This window comes from Haliotis rubra, unplaced genomic scaffold, assembly GCF_003918875.1.
Source record: "Haliotis rubra isolate DU_JTF1 unplaced genomic scaffold, ASM391887v1 Scf92, whole genome shotgun sequence".
NCBI lineage: Eukaryota > Metazoa > Mollusca > Gastropoda > Lepetellida > Haliotidae > Haliotis > Haliotis rubra.
Genome location: NW_025767657.1, coordinates 678,768 through 697,661, shown reverse-complemented (window position 1 = coordinate 697,661; position 18,894 = coordinate 678,768). Strand labels below are relative to the sequence as shown.

Here is an 18,894-nt window from a genome sequence, read left to right as displayed (position 1 = left end):
TAATCGAACACAATCAATTTTGGAACACTTGTTTGCAATAACAATATTTTTCACCAAGGTTGGTTTTGTCTGTTAGATTTCATTAGCACTAAAAGCTCTTCCAATTCATGATTGAATTTATTTTAAAGACTCCACGAAATTCTTGTTCCTAACATGATAGTCATCCTTTAAAGATGTGAAATTTGCAAATGCATTTTGTGCAATTTGCAAAGAAAACGTAAAAACTACATGTTTTTTTCTTTATCTTTTGTGCAGTAACAAACATAACCAGGAAAATTTGATAAATGACGCTAACCAATTATTTTCGATGATTGATTGGTTGTAATGAACCAATCATCAATTATGAGATTTAAACCAATTCCCAACACTAACGTGTAGTAATTCTATCCTTCGAAGAGGCAAGTTTAGATAAGCGGACAGTCTAAGGGCCCCGGTCTCTTATTTATTATTTTTTAGAAATTGTCATTTAAACTATTAGTTTTTACCTTAGAGACTTGTGCAAGTCTTTGAGTAACTCAGTATGGTGTTGTGCTAGTTGTTAAAGTGTTCGCTTGTCAGGCCTGAGAGTCTGAGTAAGACTCTGGCTCGATTCCCACATGGGTACAAAGTGTTAGAATCAGTATAAGAATCTATACTGAAATGTCACATCATATATAATAAAGAAGTTGTTATTCATAAAGTATCTTACTTTCATATTACTCACCAACTTCTAAAATGCCAATCAAACAGATCTCATCAAATTGTATTTTTGACACATGTCTGCAAGAACAGGACACTTTTTAATGCAAAGACAAAATTTTTAGACAAAATCCTTAACATCTTTTTACCTTGTTTCGTTGATCGCTTGGTCTGTACACAATGCAATACCTGACTGCAATTTAAAGTGATAACTCACGCTTGCAGTTTTACTGTTCTTCAACAACAGGTTCTTAATTTCTAATTTTCTTGATCTTTAATATAGTAATTAATTGTTCTCACGACGATATGGCTGAACTACTGTTGATGTGATGATAAATGCTCACTCGCTCACTCACTCACTCTGAAAGTGATAAAATAACAAAATACAGGTAGTTATCCATGTTCATCTTATAAACCTATCTAATTTTTTCTATCAGTTTCTAAAGTGTATACATAATTTTCACCCTTTAAATTTCAAAGTACCAAAGAGCCTGCTTAGAGGTTGATATTCTGCCCCAAATATTCAGTAAATGTCGGCAAACATTTTGAGATGGAATTTTGTTAATTTCAGAATTCAGTGTCAGAGTTACTCCTCGTAGTATGCTGACTCAAAGAGTGGAAGAGGCTTTAATTCATCACTTAATTGTATGAATAAATTTATCGAACATAATTTTAATGCAACATTATCTCTGAAATTATGAAAATTACATTTTTTTAAAAATCTCAAAATTAAAATTTTTCCCACTTTACCTGCAAGGGTACTTAATTTTGAACACAATGTAAATTCCTGTACACATATTTATAAAGGACTTCAAGCTAAGATACAAAGATGGCCAAAGCCTCTCTGCTGCTGTCAGTGGAACAGATGTTTAGTTTAATATGCGGGATCAAGGATATGTTGCATCATCAGGAGCAGTACATGAGATCCACACCAGCTGTTTGTAAACCCATAGCCCCAGGTTTGATCGGGGAACAGCTGTTTGTTATTTACATTCATGAAGTGTAGATTAACAAGATAATGTTGCTGATCCTGCAATTCTGAAATAGTGATGAAAAGATACATGTTTCAGATATGCACAATGAAATAAAATTACAACAGAAACAGAAAACAATTGTTTATGTTCTTACCTGGGATTTACCTGGTGTGTTGGTTAACGAGTCCAAAAGATTCAGTGGTTCTGCTGGGGGTCAAAGGTAAAATACCTTTTTCAGATATTCACAAGGAAGTAATATTATTAAACGGAAACAGAAAACAATTGTTCATGTTCATACCTGACATTTAGATGGATCCCAGTAAGGCTTGTAACATAGGCAGAGCTACAGATAACTTTTTGGGTCATTGAGTTATGTACTCGTTTGTGTTCATCTCAATTGGGTATCCTAATTTTCCTTTGAGTAACCAAATAAATTGTACTCACCTCACTCAAACTCAGTTGGGTATTTTGCCATTTTCCATTAATTTTAAAAATATAATAAAGTTTACATGTTAGTGTTTGTTACTTATATTTCATCTGTAATATGAGAAATGATGAGAAAGATTGCAAGTTGTCAAGTTCATGTCCTGAAATAGAACCTCTCAATATACCTCAGTTATTTTATCTATCCATCAGTATGCAAGCTAAGATTTGACATTTTCGTGTGTATACATGTAAGATCACATTTATTGAGTATTTACCAAATTCAAGCGTACTTGTACGCAATAGACTTAATAGGAATTGAGTTTTCACATAAATATTTGCATAATTTATGCAGATACGCAGCTTTTCTGTACCTCTGCATATGGCAAACAGCAATTGATTTAGAAGAGCAATCACAAAAGACCATACGATAAGATCAATATCAATTAATATATTCCATTATGTAGTCTCTACTGTCACATCATTGCTCCCAAACAGAATCCTAAAGCTGTTCTGTAGATTGGGATTTCAGTTTTCAAAAGAATTTTACCAGTGTCACATCACATTACAGTATCAAAATATTTAAGCCTACTATAGTCTGTTTGGAATGAAAACGTACCGATGAATTTCACTTTAAAGGTCACATGCAACCCAAAAATCAAACATAATTAAAACACAATTATCACTTCTTCATGACATATAATATGCATTGCTGATTATGAAAAAACAAATAAACAAAATTATAAGCGTATAATCGCAAATCAAAAGTGCAATATTTTGTACTTTGGTTTACCTCCCTCGAAACGAAGCAGCCGGGATACCGAACCCAGTCAGAGCGGGTGGGTGTGCACTCAAGTGTAACGGCTGGTTCATTAGCAGATGCCGTCTTCAAGGCTCATTGTGTGTGTATATATAGAGATGTTGGGTTTTGTAAATAAACACTCATTTTTTATGTATAACATTTTGCAATCAACAGACATCATAACATGTCATGTGTTCAAGTATCACACCTGCCTGTCTGTGTAATTACATAATGTGACAGAGACCTAACTCGGTCATAAATCAATGCGCTTTTGTTTATGGTGTATAGCCTGATTGGTGTTAAGTTCAAATTGCATGTGGTCAGTGATCGCAGTTGTGTATTGAATATTGTCATTAGCAGACAGGCAGGCAGACACAGAGGTGTTAATAAAACAAGACATTGAGTTTTGTCTGTGACAACGACATATCTATATCACAGTTAGAAATTCTGTCAACGCTAAATAATGACATTGCTTTCAAGTATCGAACTGAGAAAGTGACTGGGTAAGAAGAACGTGTGGTGAAATAGACAAATGAAATTATATAAATAGTTAATTTACTGTCATAACATATAAAAAGCTTGCGCCTGTGAGATATCAACAAAACATTATGAAAATAGCTCACACCAAAGCCTTCACCGAAAGTATTCACCCGACAACCCGGCTTCCAAGCTGCGTGAACCTATTTCACCGAAATGCGATGCTATGAGCGCAGCCCAGCTGTTGAAACCCGTTTCCCCAGAAAAGTCGGGGAAAATTAGTGAAACGCGTTTGAACTCCGATTTTATGGCGTTTTTTTTTTTTCGGCGTTATTTTTTAACTTAATAAGTTGAATTTGCATTTTTGACGATTTGTTTCGGTAAGTCCATACCGAAAGGTATCAGAATCTGCAAAGTTGTGTTTTACGTTGCATGTGACCTTTAAACAAAAAAGTAAATCAAGTAAAGTGAAAATTAGATTGCAAATCTTCATAATTTTAACTTGCCAAATGAACATTTAAATCTGATAAATTTATATAACTTAGAATAAAAGTTGTTTAACAAATGATCATAGTTTCAAGTCGCTATTATTGGTTTGTATTACAAGGGGGCATGCACATTAAATGAAACACTGAGGACAAATAGGTTTGTTAAGTTAACGCTCATCACGTACAGCACATGCATTTGTTTCACTGTTCCAACTACTGCACTTACCCCCTTGTAAATCACTTTATTTGAATTTAAGTGAAATTCATCGGTATATTTTCACTACAACCAGACTATAGAGAGGGATTTTAATGTTAGGATGTCTTGAGTCATAGAGTTATATTGATGTCACAGCATTGTAATGAGGAAACTCCTGAAGCTTATTACAGATGGTGATTTCAAAGTTGGATTGAAGAACGTCAACTAGGATGTACTTTGTAAATTTCTTAGAAGAGGAATGTCAGTTATGTGAAATATGCAATCTCTAGTCTTGATAAATGAAGATCTGGGAGAATTTGTCTTCAGCTTAAAACGGTGTAAGAATCTACACCGTAATATTGCTCTATGCAATAAACAAGAATTTGGTAACCATAAAGTAGTATGCTTTATTATTCAGGAAACTGTGTTTGTCGTAAAAGGCAACTAACTTGGATCAGATGGTCAGGCTCACTGATTTCAATCACTAGATTGTCTGGTCCAGACTCGATTATTCACTGACCGCTGGAAATTGCTCATCGAGGTGTTAATCAGACAAACAACATATCAGTGATTTGACAAGTGCTTATTTGCATCCCAAGGCTTCAGATGCTTATTTGCGAAGAGCCGGGTTTCACATGGGCACAATGTGTGAAACCCATTTCTGGTGTCCCAGATGGAAAACGTAAAACCAAACTCAGTCAGTCAGTCAGATGGAAAACGTGTGCCAATTCTACTTTTTGTATGTACTCATGGGGATACAATCAGTATCCCAAACCCTGTATCAAATGACGAGGGAGATTGCCATCCAATGAAGTGACATGAGATATTACTTTTCTTATGTGGCCTTATTGTTTCTATTTTGTTAACATGTATAAAAAACACCTGAAAACACTGTTCCCTTATTTCTTTTCTTCAGTATATAAATGCATTGACACTTGCAGATTGAGTGAGTGAGTGAGTTTAGTTTTACGCCGCATTCAGCAATATTCCAGCTATATGGCGGCGGTCTGTAAATAGTCGGGTCTTGACAAGACAATCCAGTGACCAACAGCATGAGCATAGATCTGCGCAATTGGCAACCGATGACATGTGTCAACCAAGTCAGCAAGTTACGACAAGCATGGGTTACTGAAGATCAATATTCTAACCCGGACCTTCACGGGTTGAAGATTGAACTCATAAGTGATGCATAATATCTTCAAGAACTCATAGCATTTACAGATATTTGGATATCTAAATCCAAATCTAAATCAAAATCTGTTTCTGTTTTAGAGATATTTCTTTGCCAGTATGAGTTGCTAGCCGTTCAGCATGTTTGAGGTTTTACCGAAGGCCTGTTGAGGATAGGATTATGCTTAATAAGACATCATTATTTTTATAGTGTAGTTTATCTGTAATGAGTTGGCATTTTAATATGACCTACTTTCATGCATTAATTCTAATCACATGCGTTACAAATGACTGTCTACAACAATCCAGTAAACAAACCACTCGTACAATACAGAGATATCAGCTTGTTTAAATGCATCACAAATATCAAACATTTTATTCTGACATGCATCATGAATCTACTACACCATATTTCTATGAGGCATATTTGATGTATTTATTTTAATATATTTATTTACTTTACTTTCAGACTATTATAAGTCTGATTATGCAGGGATTTTTGTATTTCGATGCTGTATTTTAGCAGTGTATGAAATAAGGTCCGTCCGACCACCCGAGACAGGCTAGATTTCTGACGGACGGTCTAAATTTACAGCTAGCCAGCCCGATGGTCTGGTAAAATTTTTAGATGTTCCATACATCTAAGTAAATTCACATATTAGGTCTGGTTAAATCCATTTTGGGCTGGTAACATTTTGAAGTTACCAGCCCTGATGTCTGGCTGGATTTTGGCTTATTTCATACACTGATCTTAGGTGTAATAATGCACAGATGGCCAGACATTCTTTGTAAAAACAATACTTTCCAGCTTTGATGGATGGTATATTATTTGTAATAAATGTCCAATTTTGCATTATATTCTGAACATAAGGAAATATAAATGTTAGATTAAAACATGTAAGGCAGAGTTATACATCTGACACCACTAACAAGCAAGACTAGTCTGCAGAGCAGAAACAAGCAGGGGATAAGATAGTTTTTCAAATATATTTGATATACTTTCTTTCCAATAACATAGGGTGTCTTTGGCATAATGTTACTGTCTTTTATATAACGGGACTAAAAAGTAAATGTTTTATGATCTAAAGAGTAAGACATTGTCAGAAATCACTCAGAAATATCAAAATGTTCTCTTCAAATTACCTTCAGTGCAATGATGTTTGAGGGGAGACAGTTGAAAAGATATCAAGAGTATTGCAAAGTACCCACAGATTTAACTTTTTCATCTGACACAGTGTAGAACAGGTTTATTTAATAAAAATACAATTTTAGAACTGATGTTTTAAGTGTGAGTAAAAAAATAACACATAAGGTAGATTTTACAATACAATATCTTTACATATCAATGTATTTTTAAGAAAAATGTGGATATTACTGTTGTTACAGGAAAGACATTGTGTTTTCGTCCTAATTAGTTTAATTAGTCTTCATAAAAATATAGCACATAATTAAGCCTCAAATACTATTGATATGTGAACCTTAACGTATCTTGCCATCTGTCAAAATAAAGGTTGACGATTTTGTTTTTCAATTATGTTGTGTTTTGTACACCAAATAGCTGCAATCTTTGAGAATGACTCATGACTCTTTGTGTCTACCTATTAACACTTCACAGAATTATGGGGGCAGCCTGTACTCAACCTTTGATTATGGGTTGAATTCCCAGTTCCTGCTGATTACCTTTCAGGGTTTGTTACTACCACACCTGTGCTCATCGCTTTCAGTGGGGGTGATGGGGTAGGAAAGTGGTTAAAGCCTTCACTCGTCACGCCAAAGACCAGGGTTAGATTCTGCATATGTGTATAATGTGTGAAGCCCATTTCTGGTGTCCCACGCCATGATATTGCTGGAATATTGCTAAAAGTATCATAAAACCATGCTTGCTCACTCACTCACTCACTCAGGGAATAATGTATGCAATTTGATTATTTTGACAGAAATGTTTACTTGAACTTCTGACCTGCTTTCCTTAAGTATTGTTGACCTTTGATTTCACGATATCAAACATGAAATACTCAACACTCTCAAAACCCTTAAACTTATCATTTGAAGATGAGTGGATACAGGAAGCTGATAGATAAGTCTGTCTCACCGTCCCTGAACCACATTGTTTTCTCTTCTGCCTTACCCGTGAAGGTCCGGGTTAGAATATTGATCTTCAGTAACCCATGCTTGTCGTAAGAGAGACTAACAGGGATCGGTGGTCAGACTCGCTGACTTGTTGACATGTCATCGGTTCCCAATTGCACAGATCGATGCCCATGCTGTTGATCACTGGATTGTCTGGTCCAGACTCGATTATTAACAGACCGCCGCCATATAGCTGGAATATTTGCTGAGTGTGGTGTAAAACTAAACTCACTCGCTTACTCACTCCTTAACAACAAACACCAGCCAGGGTAACAACAAGTGCCATCTTTTAACATTGATCATGTGGACTTTTTTAAGTTCAAGGGATTCACATTATTAAGCAGTAAATGTGAAAGATCTGTTAGCCCACATGAGTGTTCATCTCATTGTGAACTATACTTGGTCTCTATCCTAAATTGTAACTATTTATCTGTGACAAATGGACTGTTTTTAAATTTATTGTTATGATGTTTTTATTTGTAAATAATACTGTAATAAAGAAATATGTATTTTAAGAAGCTCCTTTAAACTTTCTACTGAAAATAGACCTGTATGTGTGCAAACTTGGTCTCCTCGCTTTATGACAGAAATAATGCCGACGTAAAATTTAAACTCACTCACTCACTCCTACCATCTTTTGGTATAATAGTGCCAGGCATGAACCCCAACATTGAGCTCTCTGGGCAGGTGCTCTGTCCACTAGACCATGGAGCAGCTTAATCATGAAGAGAGAGCTCTTGAAAATTACTGATAACATTCGTATTTTACAATCTTTATAACCAAATGATGAGATCTATTTGATTGACAACCCTTGAGGGCACTTATATTGATTAGGGTATACATAAGTGATTAGATCCGTCTCTGTAGTCATGGAAACCTGAGGAACTGATGCCAAGTAGATACATGTTGCATATATCTTTACACATGATACAGATAATGGTAATCCTGTATCTGACATATTGGTTTTATTTGAATATCATAGTTGTAAATTGTTCAAGTTTATGGGATGCCTGAATTGATGATTTATATCTCAGTTGAGCATATTGGCCTTCGCTCTCTGAATGTAGATATTCCAAACACCTGATAATGGTGCCACTTGGTTATATATGACACGCACCAATTGTAATGTGTGCAATAAATATTCATCAGCACTAAAGCTGTGACGATCTGGGTTAGAATCCAGGCTTTCAGTAACCCATTCTTGTAGTAAAAGGCCACTAAAGGGATCGGGTGGTCAGGCTTGCTGACTTGGGTGACACTTGTCATCACATCCCAATTGTGTAGATCGATGCTCATGCTGTTGATCACTTGGTTATCTGGTCAAAAACACCATAATTAGCAGAGAGCCTCCATATAGCTGTCATATTGATGATACAGGCATTATCAGCCTACCCTTGAGATTCCAAGTTAGAACCGATCCCCAGCAACTCACTCACTATCGTCATTATGCCCTTATGGAATGGGACATTGCTCATCATATCAATCACTGGATTGTCTGGTCCAGGCTATGTTTTTTCAGGCTGTTGTAGTACATCACTTTAATATTGCTAGTACAATATTGAAGGGGGACTGTGAAATTATCTCGAAAGTGTGTATACAAAAGAGCCAGTAGTCTAATGCTTAGTTTCTGAATATATATAATTTTGATTGTAACAAATAAACCCATTTAAATGGAAAAGGAGGCACAGAGAGACCAGAGATGCAGAACCTGGAGAAATCTAGACTTGCTTTATTTAGGGCTTTAGCATTGCAGGGTGGGCTAGGCTGTAGGGAAAATAATATGGTTCTGGGACTGTGAGACAGACTAAAGAGCCAGAGACTTTCTTCATATTCTGAAACTAAAGTATTCAGAGACTTACCAAATATAAACTGCAGTATTCTTAGACTTACCAAATGTTTTTGTCTGTGTGGTAGCTGTTTCATGATAATAACAGAACATGATTTCCCTGAAGCGTACTAACTGTATGTGACAAAGGAAGTAAAGAAACAGTTCCAACAAAAAACCCAGCCTGCTATAATTTAGAAGGATGCTGCCAAGACCAAACAACCAAACTGGTTTTCCTTCTTCAACTGCCAGCTCCTCACAGTGATAGCTCATTCAGTGACAATATATACAGAGTGTCAAGCACTGTGATGGAGTGCAGATGAGGGCATACTTCTCTATCAGTTAGGTTCCTGCAGGCTACAGCACAAAGCCATCTGGATTATTTCTTCATCACAACAATAATTTTACAGTGGTTCATTTCCAACCCAAATAATCTGTCTCACAGTCCCTGAACAACATTATTTTCCCTACTGCCTAGCCCTCCCTGCAATGCTAAAGCGCTAAATGAAGCAAGTCTAGATTTTCCAGTTTTAGATTCCCTGAATCTCCCAACTCACTGGGGCTCCTTTTCAATATAAATGGGTTTATTTATTACTATCAAAATGATATATATATTCAGGGACTAAGTGTTAGTCCACAACCAAATTGATAAAGCTTCTAAGGCCAGACCAATTTTATTTCTTGTTTTACGGATACGCCGGTCGTAATTTTTCAAGAATAAGAAAAAAAACTAAAAATTAATTTAACCAGCTCAAAAAATAAAATCCTTATGTTTTTATTGGCCCTAAATGTAAACTTACAAACATTTATTTTTTAGATTGTTTTTAGCCCTATATACACTTCATAAATTGCCAAAAGTAAAATACTTTTAGTATTTAAAAGGAATATTACTTTGACTGGTGACTTTTAAAATCTTTTTATTCCCCCCTGCCTTTAGATTTTCTGAGGACAAAAATCAGTAAAACAAGAAAAGATATTGGCCTGCCCTAAAAGAAAATAACTAATTTTGTGTTTTTCATATTAACAGTGGCAGGTGGAGGACTCTTTCATTATATATGTTGACATTCACACTTACATTAGACCTTTGAACAAAAATATTTTTCATATTTTATGGCTAAATTTATTCATAGCTTATTAGTTTTGAAATAATCTGAGAGAATTTAATCATATTCCTGACACTGAACATGTCTAGAGTTGCCAAAATATTGCAATCTTGTTTGGGAATTTTCTGACATTAAAGTTACAGGATTTTAGATCTGCACAAGGGCGTAAATTTGATGATTAAGCTGAAGTAATGAGGTTTGGGTTGGGTGACTCAACAACTTCTGGTGCAGGTGGAAATGATGTGAAATGCTGTTTAACATCCAGTGATGGTTACATATACACAAGGTTGTGGGAGTATGGTATCCTGTTGTGTTTGATGTCTCACGTACACTCAGTTCCACCTGTCCAGCATTGTTCACTACCATCTAGCCTTGCTCCAAGGCTGTACTGAATGCTAAGCCCATGGATTTTAGACAATAACTGAGTGACAGGGAATGACAGATTATCTTTCCTGAGTTATATTAATTACGTAATCCGGGAGCCAAGGCATCGTTCCTGTACCGAACCAACTAGCCTTGCTCCAAGGCTGTAGGAAACGCTAAGCCTATGGATGAATAGTAATCCTATCCTTTAAAGAAGCAAGTCTAGATAAAGGGACAGTACAAGACCCCAGTCTGTTATTTATATTTTTGTTAGAAATTATCATTTAAACTATTAATTACTACCTTAGAGACCCTTACAAGTCTAAAACCAACCTACCTCCATGACTAGTCAAGGAACTGCTACATTGTACAGAATGACCTTTATACAGGACGGAGGTTAAGTTCTCTTCCAATTATCATGACTAGTCAAGGAACTGCAACCTTGTACAGAATGACCTTTATACAGGACAGAGGTTAAGTCCTCCAATTATCACGATAGGATGCAATGAATTTATAGATAGTCTTGCATCCAAATTTTAAGATAGGGATGGGGTGGGGTGGGGGTGGGGTGTCATTCACATTGTACTTGCTTCTTCATAAATATCATCATCCACCCCATCCACCCCCAGCCCCACCCCCACCACCTTTCTCAGCCTAAGTTATGAACCATCCCTTTGTGAACTTATCATTCATTACAGCCTTGGAGCAAGGGTATGTGGACTGACTGACTGACTGAGTTTGGTTTTACGCCGCTTTTAGCAACATTCCAGCAACATCACAGCGGGGGACACCAGAAATGGGCTTCACACATTGTACCCATGTGGGGATTCGAACCCGGGTCTTTGGCGTGACAAGCCAACACTTTAACCATTAGGCTACCCCACCACCCCTCAAGGGTATGTGGAGGAGTGATGAGAGAACGTGGTGATGAGAAAGGGTGATGCTGAGGGGAGGGGGTCGAGCTGAATCTCTGAATGGGAGGCGGAAGAAGCCTCCAGATGGCTTCAGGCTCAGCTACAGAGTTCTGTAAGGAGAGTACCAGAAGTTTAATGGGATGGAGCACGATAAAGAAGACACTTGTTGCAATTAATGTTTCACTGGTCCTTATGGTATTGCCATAGAATGTGAACAGGATGTATTAAGATCTTGAACCTTGGGTCACAGTGAAGTGAGGCACTTATGGAAGATGAACCCCAAATGTAAATAGTTCTCAATGAAAAGTGTGCACTAAAAAGGCCAAAAGCAGCTTAAAAGTGTACCATGGGTACATATTCAGTCAGTTGTTGTTGACATTCCTTCAATTTCTTTTCAAATGCAAAATTCCTTTGTGGCTTTGAAACTGATTGTTTCCTGTAACCTTGGTAACTGTGAAAATAATGGATTTTAATGGGATATTTTCGTATGTAATGTTGAATTTGTTAGCACTACAGCCAGGCCCAGATGAAATTATTATTTCAAAATGATTTTTAAAATGAAATTGGATTGTTGATAATGTTCATAGGATGGATAAACAGATGTGAAGAGACAGGTGGTCTAGACTAACACTTAGTTTCCTAATATATATCATTTTGATTGAAACAAACAGTTCCTTTTTAATTGAAACAAAACCACAGTGAGAACAAAATATCCAAGTCTGCAAAATTTTGTCTAATTGTTTTCAACTAATGACACTTAAAACATGAACAGATTATCAAATTTGTGTTCAAAATTTTCATCCCTTATAAGAAACATACACTGTTAGATTAGCCACATCCATCTTGTATTATGTACAATTTATTATTATTATGTATCTGTTTCATGTGTTTTTGTATATATTACAATTGTATTCGCACTTGTACCACCAATAATGGTTATTTGAGAATAAAATGATTGATTGATTGAGATGGGAGATCCTGCACCTGAGGACATAGAGTTGCTTCATTTAGGGCTTCAGCATTGGAGAAGTTAAAATATTGTGGTTCAGGAACAGTGAGACAGACTACAGGTGGTCCAGTGGTCTAAGCTGTGTAAATTCACTTTGCATAGTTGTCTCCCTTAGTTCTGACAGGAAAGAAACATGAGAGGTACGCAACTAGTCCAAGGGTGTTCTTGGCAAGAGCTATTTACCCCTTCAAAATGTGGGATATGTAAAAAGATTCATCCTTCCATCCATCCATCCATTCATCCATCCTTCCATCCATCCATCCATAGATCCATCCATCTGTATCAGAGACAGGTTGGACTTTTTACATGCATTAGAACTGGTAAATCAAGTCTAAAGACCAGCATTACTGTTTTCCCATAGTTACCTCCCCTGTTAGATTAGATTGGCTGAATAGGTTTTGGAGAGAAAAAAAATGTTTATCAGAATCATACCAGCATACTAACACTGCTTTGGATTTGCTTATTCTTGTATAACCTAAGGTGAAAGCTATCTATGTCCAGCATTAGAGACACAAATGTTACCTGATGGAGGTCACAAATCACAGGTTTGACCATAGACTGATGTGAACACATCTTATGACCAGCACGGAGACCTAATCCCACCCAGAATTAAGCATAAAGTGTCTATGCCATGGTATATCTGAAATACTGAAACGCAACTCACTAACTGACACTCCAGGACATGCTGAAATATAATTGACCAAACTTCCATTAATTGTCCATTTTTGTCTGTGCAGGTGTTGGGCTGGTCACAAGAAAGATGGCGGGAGCCCTGAAGCCAACCCAGGAGGTCAAGGTCGATGGTGATAACTGGGAGATTAAAACTGTCTCCACATTCAAGAGCTCCGAGTTGAAATTCACTGTTGGGACAACATTTGATGAATCAACTCCAGATGGCAGAAAATGCAAGGTAGGATGTTTAGTAAAGGCAGAGTTACTCGTGTTTTGTTAGACTAACAACTACTCTCTGAAATGAACATATTTTACAGAAAAATGTTCATACTATAAAAACAAAATATAATGAAAAGAAACCCTGTGGAAATCTAGACTTGCCACATTTTCTAGACTTGCATGCGCTTTCTTGGATAAATTTCCTTCAGGGGCTGTATGACGGACTAGTGTTTTGTCAAATTTGCAAACTTGGTTGTGTTTTGTCAGATTTGCAAACTTGGTCATGTCTTGTCTAAGTCTTGTTTGGTCAAAGTTCCTTTTAGTGGTTGTGTTTTGTCAAGGTCGGAATTTGGGTTGCGCTTTGTCAAAGGTGCAATTTTTGTCGTGTTTTGTCAAAGTTGCATTTTCTGTTGTGATTTTTCAAGTTCCTTTTAGTGGTTGCAATTTTGGTCTCTTTGTTTGGGGCATTCCATTGCATTCCTTTGGCATACCAGAAATCTGTGAATGTGTGATTGAATCCTTTTTCTCACAATTATGTTGATAGGCTGGTCTGCACCAGATCCATGATCTGGTTTCAGTAAGTGGTAGGGCTGTGTACTGGTAATTGTATTACAATATATTGCCATACAGGTATCTGTATAGCAATACATATTGTGATTTATTACCTACCAGAGCGAAAATATTGGGGTTCATATTTTCAATCCCTGGGCAAAATATCAATTTGTCATGGTGACGTGAAGACATGAACAATGTTATGACGTCATGTTTCTTCTATGACGTTGCATTCTACATGCGGCCAGCTTATGTTTGAAAGTAGATTTGGGTATGTTTTCCTCCATTTGACGATTTCAGTAATAAACAGAATATCATTTTCGTGCCTATATCATACTACGTTTACGACACTCGTGCCTAAATGTTGGTATTTCCCGAAGCGAGAGCATAAACATAGTATGACATGGGCACTCATATAATATCCTCTGTATATTGTGAACTAGGGTTTGACAGTGACACTGTACACACAGATCCTATTTTATTCATACTAATTCCCTAACAATATATTTTATGGTTCTGATGGAAATCTCAAAATTAGTTGGATAGTTAGGGATTTGTCCTTTCTTTTTTATGCAATTCATAGTACTTGAATGTAAATTATGCAGTTTTGTCAATTTATTACATCAGTTGTGTTTGAAAGTCTGATTAGATTTTTATTTAAATCACAGAGATAACCAAAGCAGTGGATATCTGAGGTCCAAAATACAACTCTGACAAATAATTTACAATCCGATAAACACATCTTGTTTGATTCATGACAAGCCACGATCAAACATGGGTGAATATCTATTTTTGCCCAGCAGTGAATTCATTAGTGAAAGACATTATCAGTGACTTTAGCATTGTACAGTGACTTGAAGTGTTAGCCATCACGCCGAAGACCCAGGCTCGATTCCCAACATGGGTACAATGTATGAAGCCAACTAGTCTCCCCACCATGAAATTGTTGGAATATTCCTAAAAGCGACATAAAACTAAACTCACAGTTACTTCCACATTTGCCAGAAGAAGTAGAAATGTAGATATTCCCAAAACAAACTGAGAGGTTTGTGTTTTCCGGGTTTTATGAGACACCCAAATGTACGCCCAGTACACAAATGTATAGAAAATGGATGCAGAAAAAAAATTCACTGCATCTATAGGGACGCACAATATTATTCACTGGACCCACAACACATCTATGACGTTGCTAAGAGCAGTTAAGTTTCGTTCAGTGCAGTTACCTATCAGTCTACATGATCAATGATTTACTCCAGGCCCTAAAGAAATTATCAAAACTTACAGTTCTCTTCACTCTTACTCACAAGACCCTAGTAAGGACCCTTTAAACTGATAACTAACAATTAGGGGTTTCTGGGAGTCGAGGTAAATCCCTGTGGCATACATTTTTTTGTACAAATTCCCGTGCTATAGCAATATCTGTTTCTTGTTTACAGACAACAGCCACTCTGGATGGTCAGAAACTAACATTAGAACAAAAGGGTGATGTCGACTCAACGATAGTAAGAGACTACAATAACAACGATATGGTTATGGTAAGAATTGTTTAATCATTTGGTGAGGTATAGAAACACAACTGATCCATTTATTCACTCGTGATCTGAAACTGTTGTGCTGGGGCTACTATTGAAGTTAGCCTAGCCTAGTGGTTAGCCTAGTGGTTAAAGCTTTCGCTCGTCATGTTGAAAACCCGGGTTTGATTCCCCCACTTGGTACAGTGTGTGGAGCCCATTTCTGGTGTTCCCCGCCGTGATATTGCTGAAATATTGCTAAAAGTGGCGTAAAACCATACTCACTCACTCACTCACTCACTCTCACTCACTCACTCACTCACTCACTCACTCACTCACTCACTCACTCACTCACTCACTCACTCACTCACTCACTCACTCACTCACTTAATAGTAGTCCCTTATTAGTATATATAGTTCTTCAATGGTGGCACCTTAATAGTTGTTCCTCAGTAGTGCCCCTCAAATAGTAGGTTTTCAACTGTAGCACCACAATCTTCAATAGTAGTTCACCAATAGTAGGCCCTTACTATAAATAACAAATAGTAATATGATCGTGGTCATGATAACGTTGAAAGCTATAAGCTGACACACATTCAAAGTTCAGACATGAGACAGATCTTTTCATTACATGTTTTCCGTTTTCCAACATGACTTAGCCTGTCTGGGTCACCCAGTACATATTTATCAACTTTAAATAGCTGCCATTGAAGCTAATATATATACATTGCCTAAGTTTGTCAGATTATTTACTCAGCAAACTTCACAGTTAGCAAATAAATCATAACAAGTCTGATGGGTGGAGTTCCTCCGCAGACAGCCGTGACATTGTTGACACAGTGCATTGATGTGGCTGAGTTTATGTTACCCGTCAATCCTGTAAGCGACAGTGATCAATTTCTCTGCACCGAATCATGTTGATTTCATATTGATGTGCATAACATTTTGTGTTAATTTCAGGCAAGGTGTTGTTAATTTCAGTAGCCCAATTTATATTTTAACGAGACCTTATTGACACGCTGCATGATGTAAATAATTTGATCTCTGCACCGAATCATGTTGATTTCATGTTGATGTGCGAAAGATTTCGTTAATTTCAGGCAAAGTGTTGTTAATTTCAGTAGCCCCAATTTATATTTTAACAAGAGACCTTATTTCTTTGAGAGGCATTTTAGAAGTTGTGAAGATGAAGGAAAACTGATTTCTATGGATAGTCAACCTCTTTATTGCAATGAGTGCGACGTTTCGGTGTAGGTACTAACACCGTTATCAAGCAAGTGATACAACAACTGAAGCAAGGAGAATATATACATAGCTGTATAGTGAGTATATACAATTAACAAGGTTGATTAACAAGGACCTTGTTAATCAACCTTGATAATTGTATATACTCACTATACAGCTATGTATATATTCTCCTTGCTTCAGTTGTTGTATCACTTGCTTGATAACGGTGTTAGTACCTACACCGAAACGTCGCACTCATTGCAATAAAGAAGTTGACTATCCATAGAAATCAGTTTTCCTTGACCTTATTGACAAGCTGCAAGATGTGATTATATCTCATTATGAGTAGGTTGTTCTAAATATATAATTTGGTCGCTTAAACCAGAGCTTTAATGTCAGAAAAAAGGAAATTGTCATGAAACATGACAAGCAGTTTGAAATTCTATGCATCACTCATAAGTGGGTTTTCTAAATTATGTGAGCATCAGTTACAGGCAAGGCATGGTGTGTATATATAAAGAAATATGAGTCGTAGGTTTGCTATTAACTCTCCCACTCAAAAAGTCACAGACACAATCAACATTAAGTGTGGATACTGCGACTGAGGAAAGAGTGGGTGCAATAGGCAAACACAAGTTAACATGTGCAAGTGTTAGATCAATGCAAATAATTAGGACAACAACATTTGTTCTGGTATGTTAGTTTTGAGAAATGTATTGTTGTAATAATGGACATTAGTATGCCACAATAAATACGAAAATATTCTAATGTATGAATATTCGAAGTGTATTGATATTCCAAATGTGTTAATATCTGAAATGTGTTAATATTCTAAATGTTTTAATATTCCAATTCATTTATATCCAAAATGTATTAATATTCCAATTTGTTAATTATTCCAGATGTGTTAATATCTGAAATGTGTTAATATTTTAAATGTTTTGATATTCTAAAAGTATTGATATTCCAAAATGTTAACATTCTAAATGTATTAAGTTTACCATGCTGCTATAGAAAGGGACACCCCCTGACAAGTTGCATCGAGGCAGACATCCCGATCTGTGTACAAGCATTAAAACATGATGATACCTCAGTGTAAATAGCATCCTAGGAACTTAAAAGAACTGCAACCCCCAACATCTTTTTATCAGTATAAGAATTTCTGTATGTCATAAATGGATCATCACATTAAAAATAGGTAGACTCCAAGGGAGCTGAGAATACACCCTGATTCAATAGCTGAACTAATAATGCAGCATATTTTTAACATTGCAATGATGACAATTAATTAAATTAGTGGCCTGTTTCAAAACCTTACTTTATTAACTCACCTGTCATCTTTATGGATAAAACCTTACACAGATTCTTGTTTTTATCCTTCAACTATATAATTTAATCTGAATAGATGACAGCAAATGTTTGATATTTCTGAGTGCAATTTGGTATACATGGTGCTTTGTTACATTGTTACATCCAGTATATACACTTCCCCTTCTTCATGTTCCATTATGCTTGACAACGGTACAAGAATCTGTAAGGTGACATTTTTAGCTGGTTATCCATAAAGTTTGTTCTATATTTTACATCTAAAATGCCACTCAAAGAAATTTCTAAATTTGATGGGAAGGTCTTTTAGGTGGTGACTGTTGCATCAGAATGATGGTACTTTTACAGAATGATGTCTGACAGTGATTGACATGTTGTTATGTGCATCTGTCATATGTGGTACAGGAACCCAGCAGAGGGTGGGGGGGGCAGAGGGCTGGTCACAAGTCATACATTACAGTCCGTTTGAGTCAGAAACGGACCGATGAATTGCAAATTTTATCATTGTACAAAATTGCCACATAAATATAAATAGTACACATGTTTATCATTTACTAATACCCAACAGCTTTCTTATATTTGAAAATTTTCCTGACTCCACCAAAAAAGTTCTTTAAGAAACTATCATTAAAATTTTGACACAGTTCACTATTTATTACGAGGGAGGAGTGCAGAGAAAGGGACAGCCAGGTGTGCGAGAAAGGATGGAGACGGCACAGCACAGGCTAATGAATCAATAACTTGGTGGGCACTTGTGCACGTGCTTCTCTAACACCTGGCTGTCCCTTTCTCTGCACTCCTCCCTCGTAACAAATAGTGAACTGTGTCAATATTT

At 36.5% G+C, this 18,894-nt stretch overlaps 1 protein-coding gene across 1 annotated transcript in view; it reads left to right on the top strand.

Annotated features, from left to right (window-relative positions):
- LOC124264320 (sodium/calcium exchanger regulatory protein 1-like) overlaps positions 1-18,894 on the top strand; it is a 43,641-nt gene that overhangs the window by 5,874 nt on the left and 18,873 nt on the right. Inside the window, exons 2-3 of the mRNA XM_046699073.1 lie at positions 13,290-13,462; positions 15,432-15,530. Of these exons, the coding sequence (XP_046555029.1) occupies positions 13,290-13,462; positions 15,432-15,530 (272 nt within the window). The remainder of the gene's footprint in view (positions 1-13,289; positions 13,463-15,431; positions 15,531-18,894) is intronic.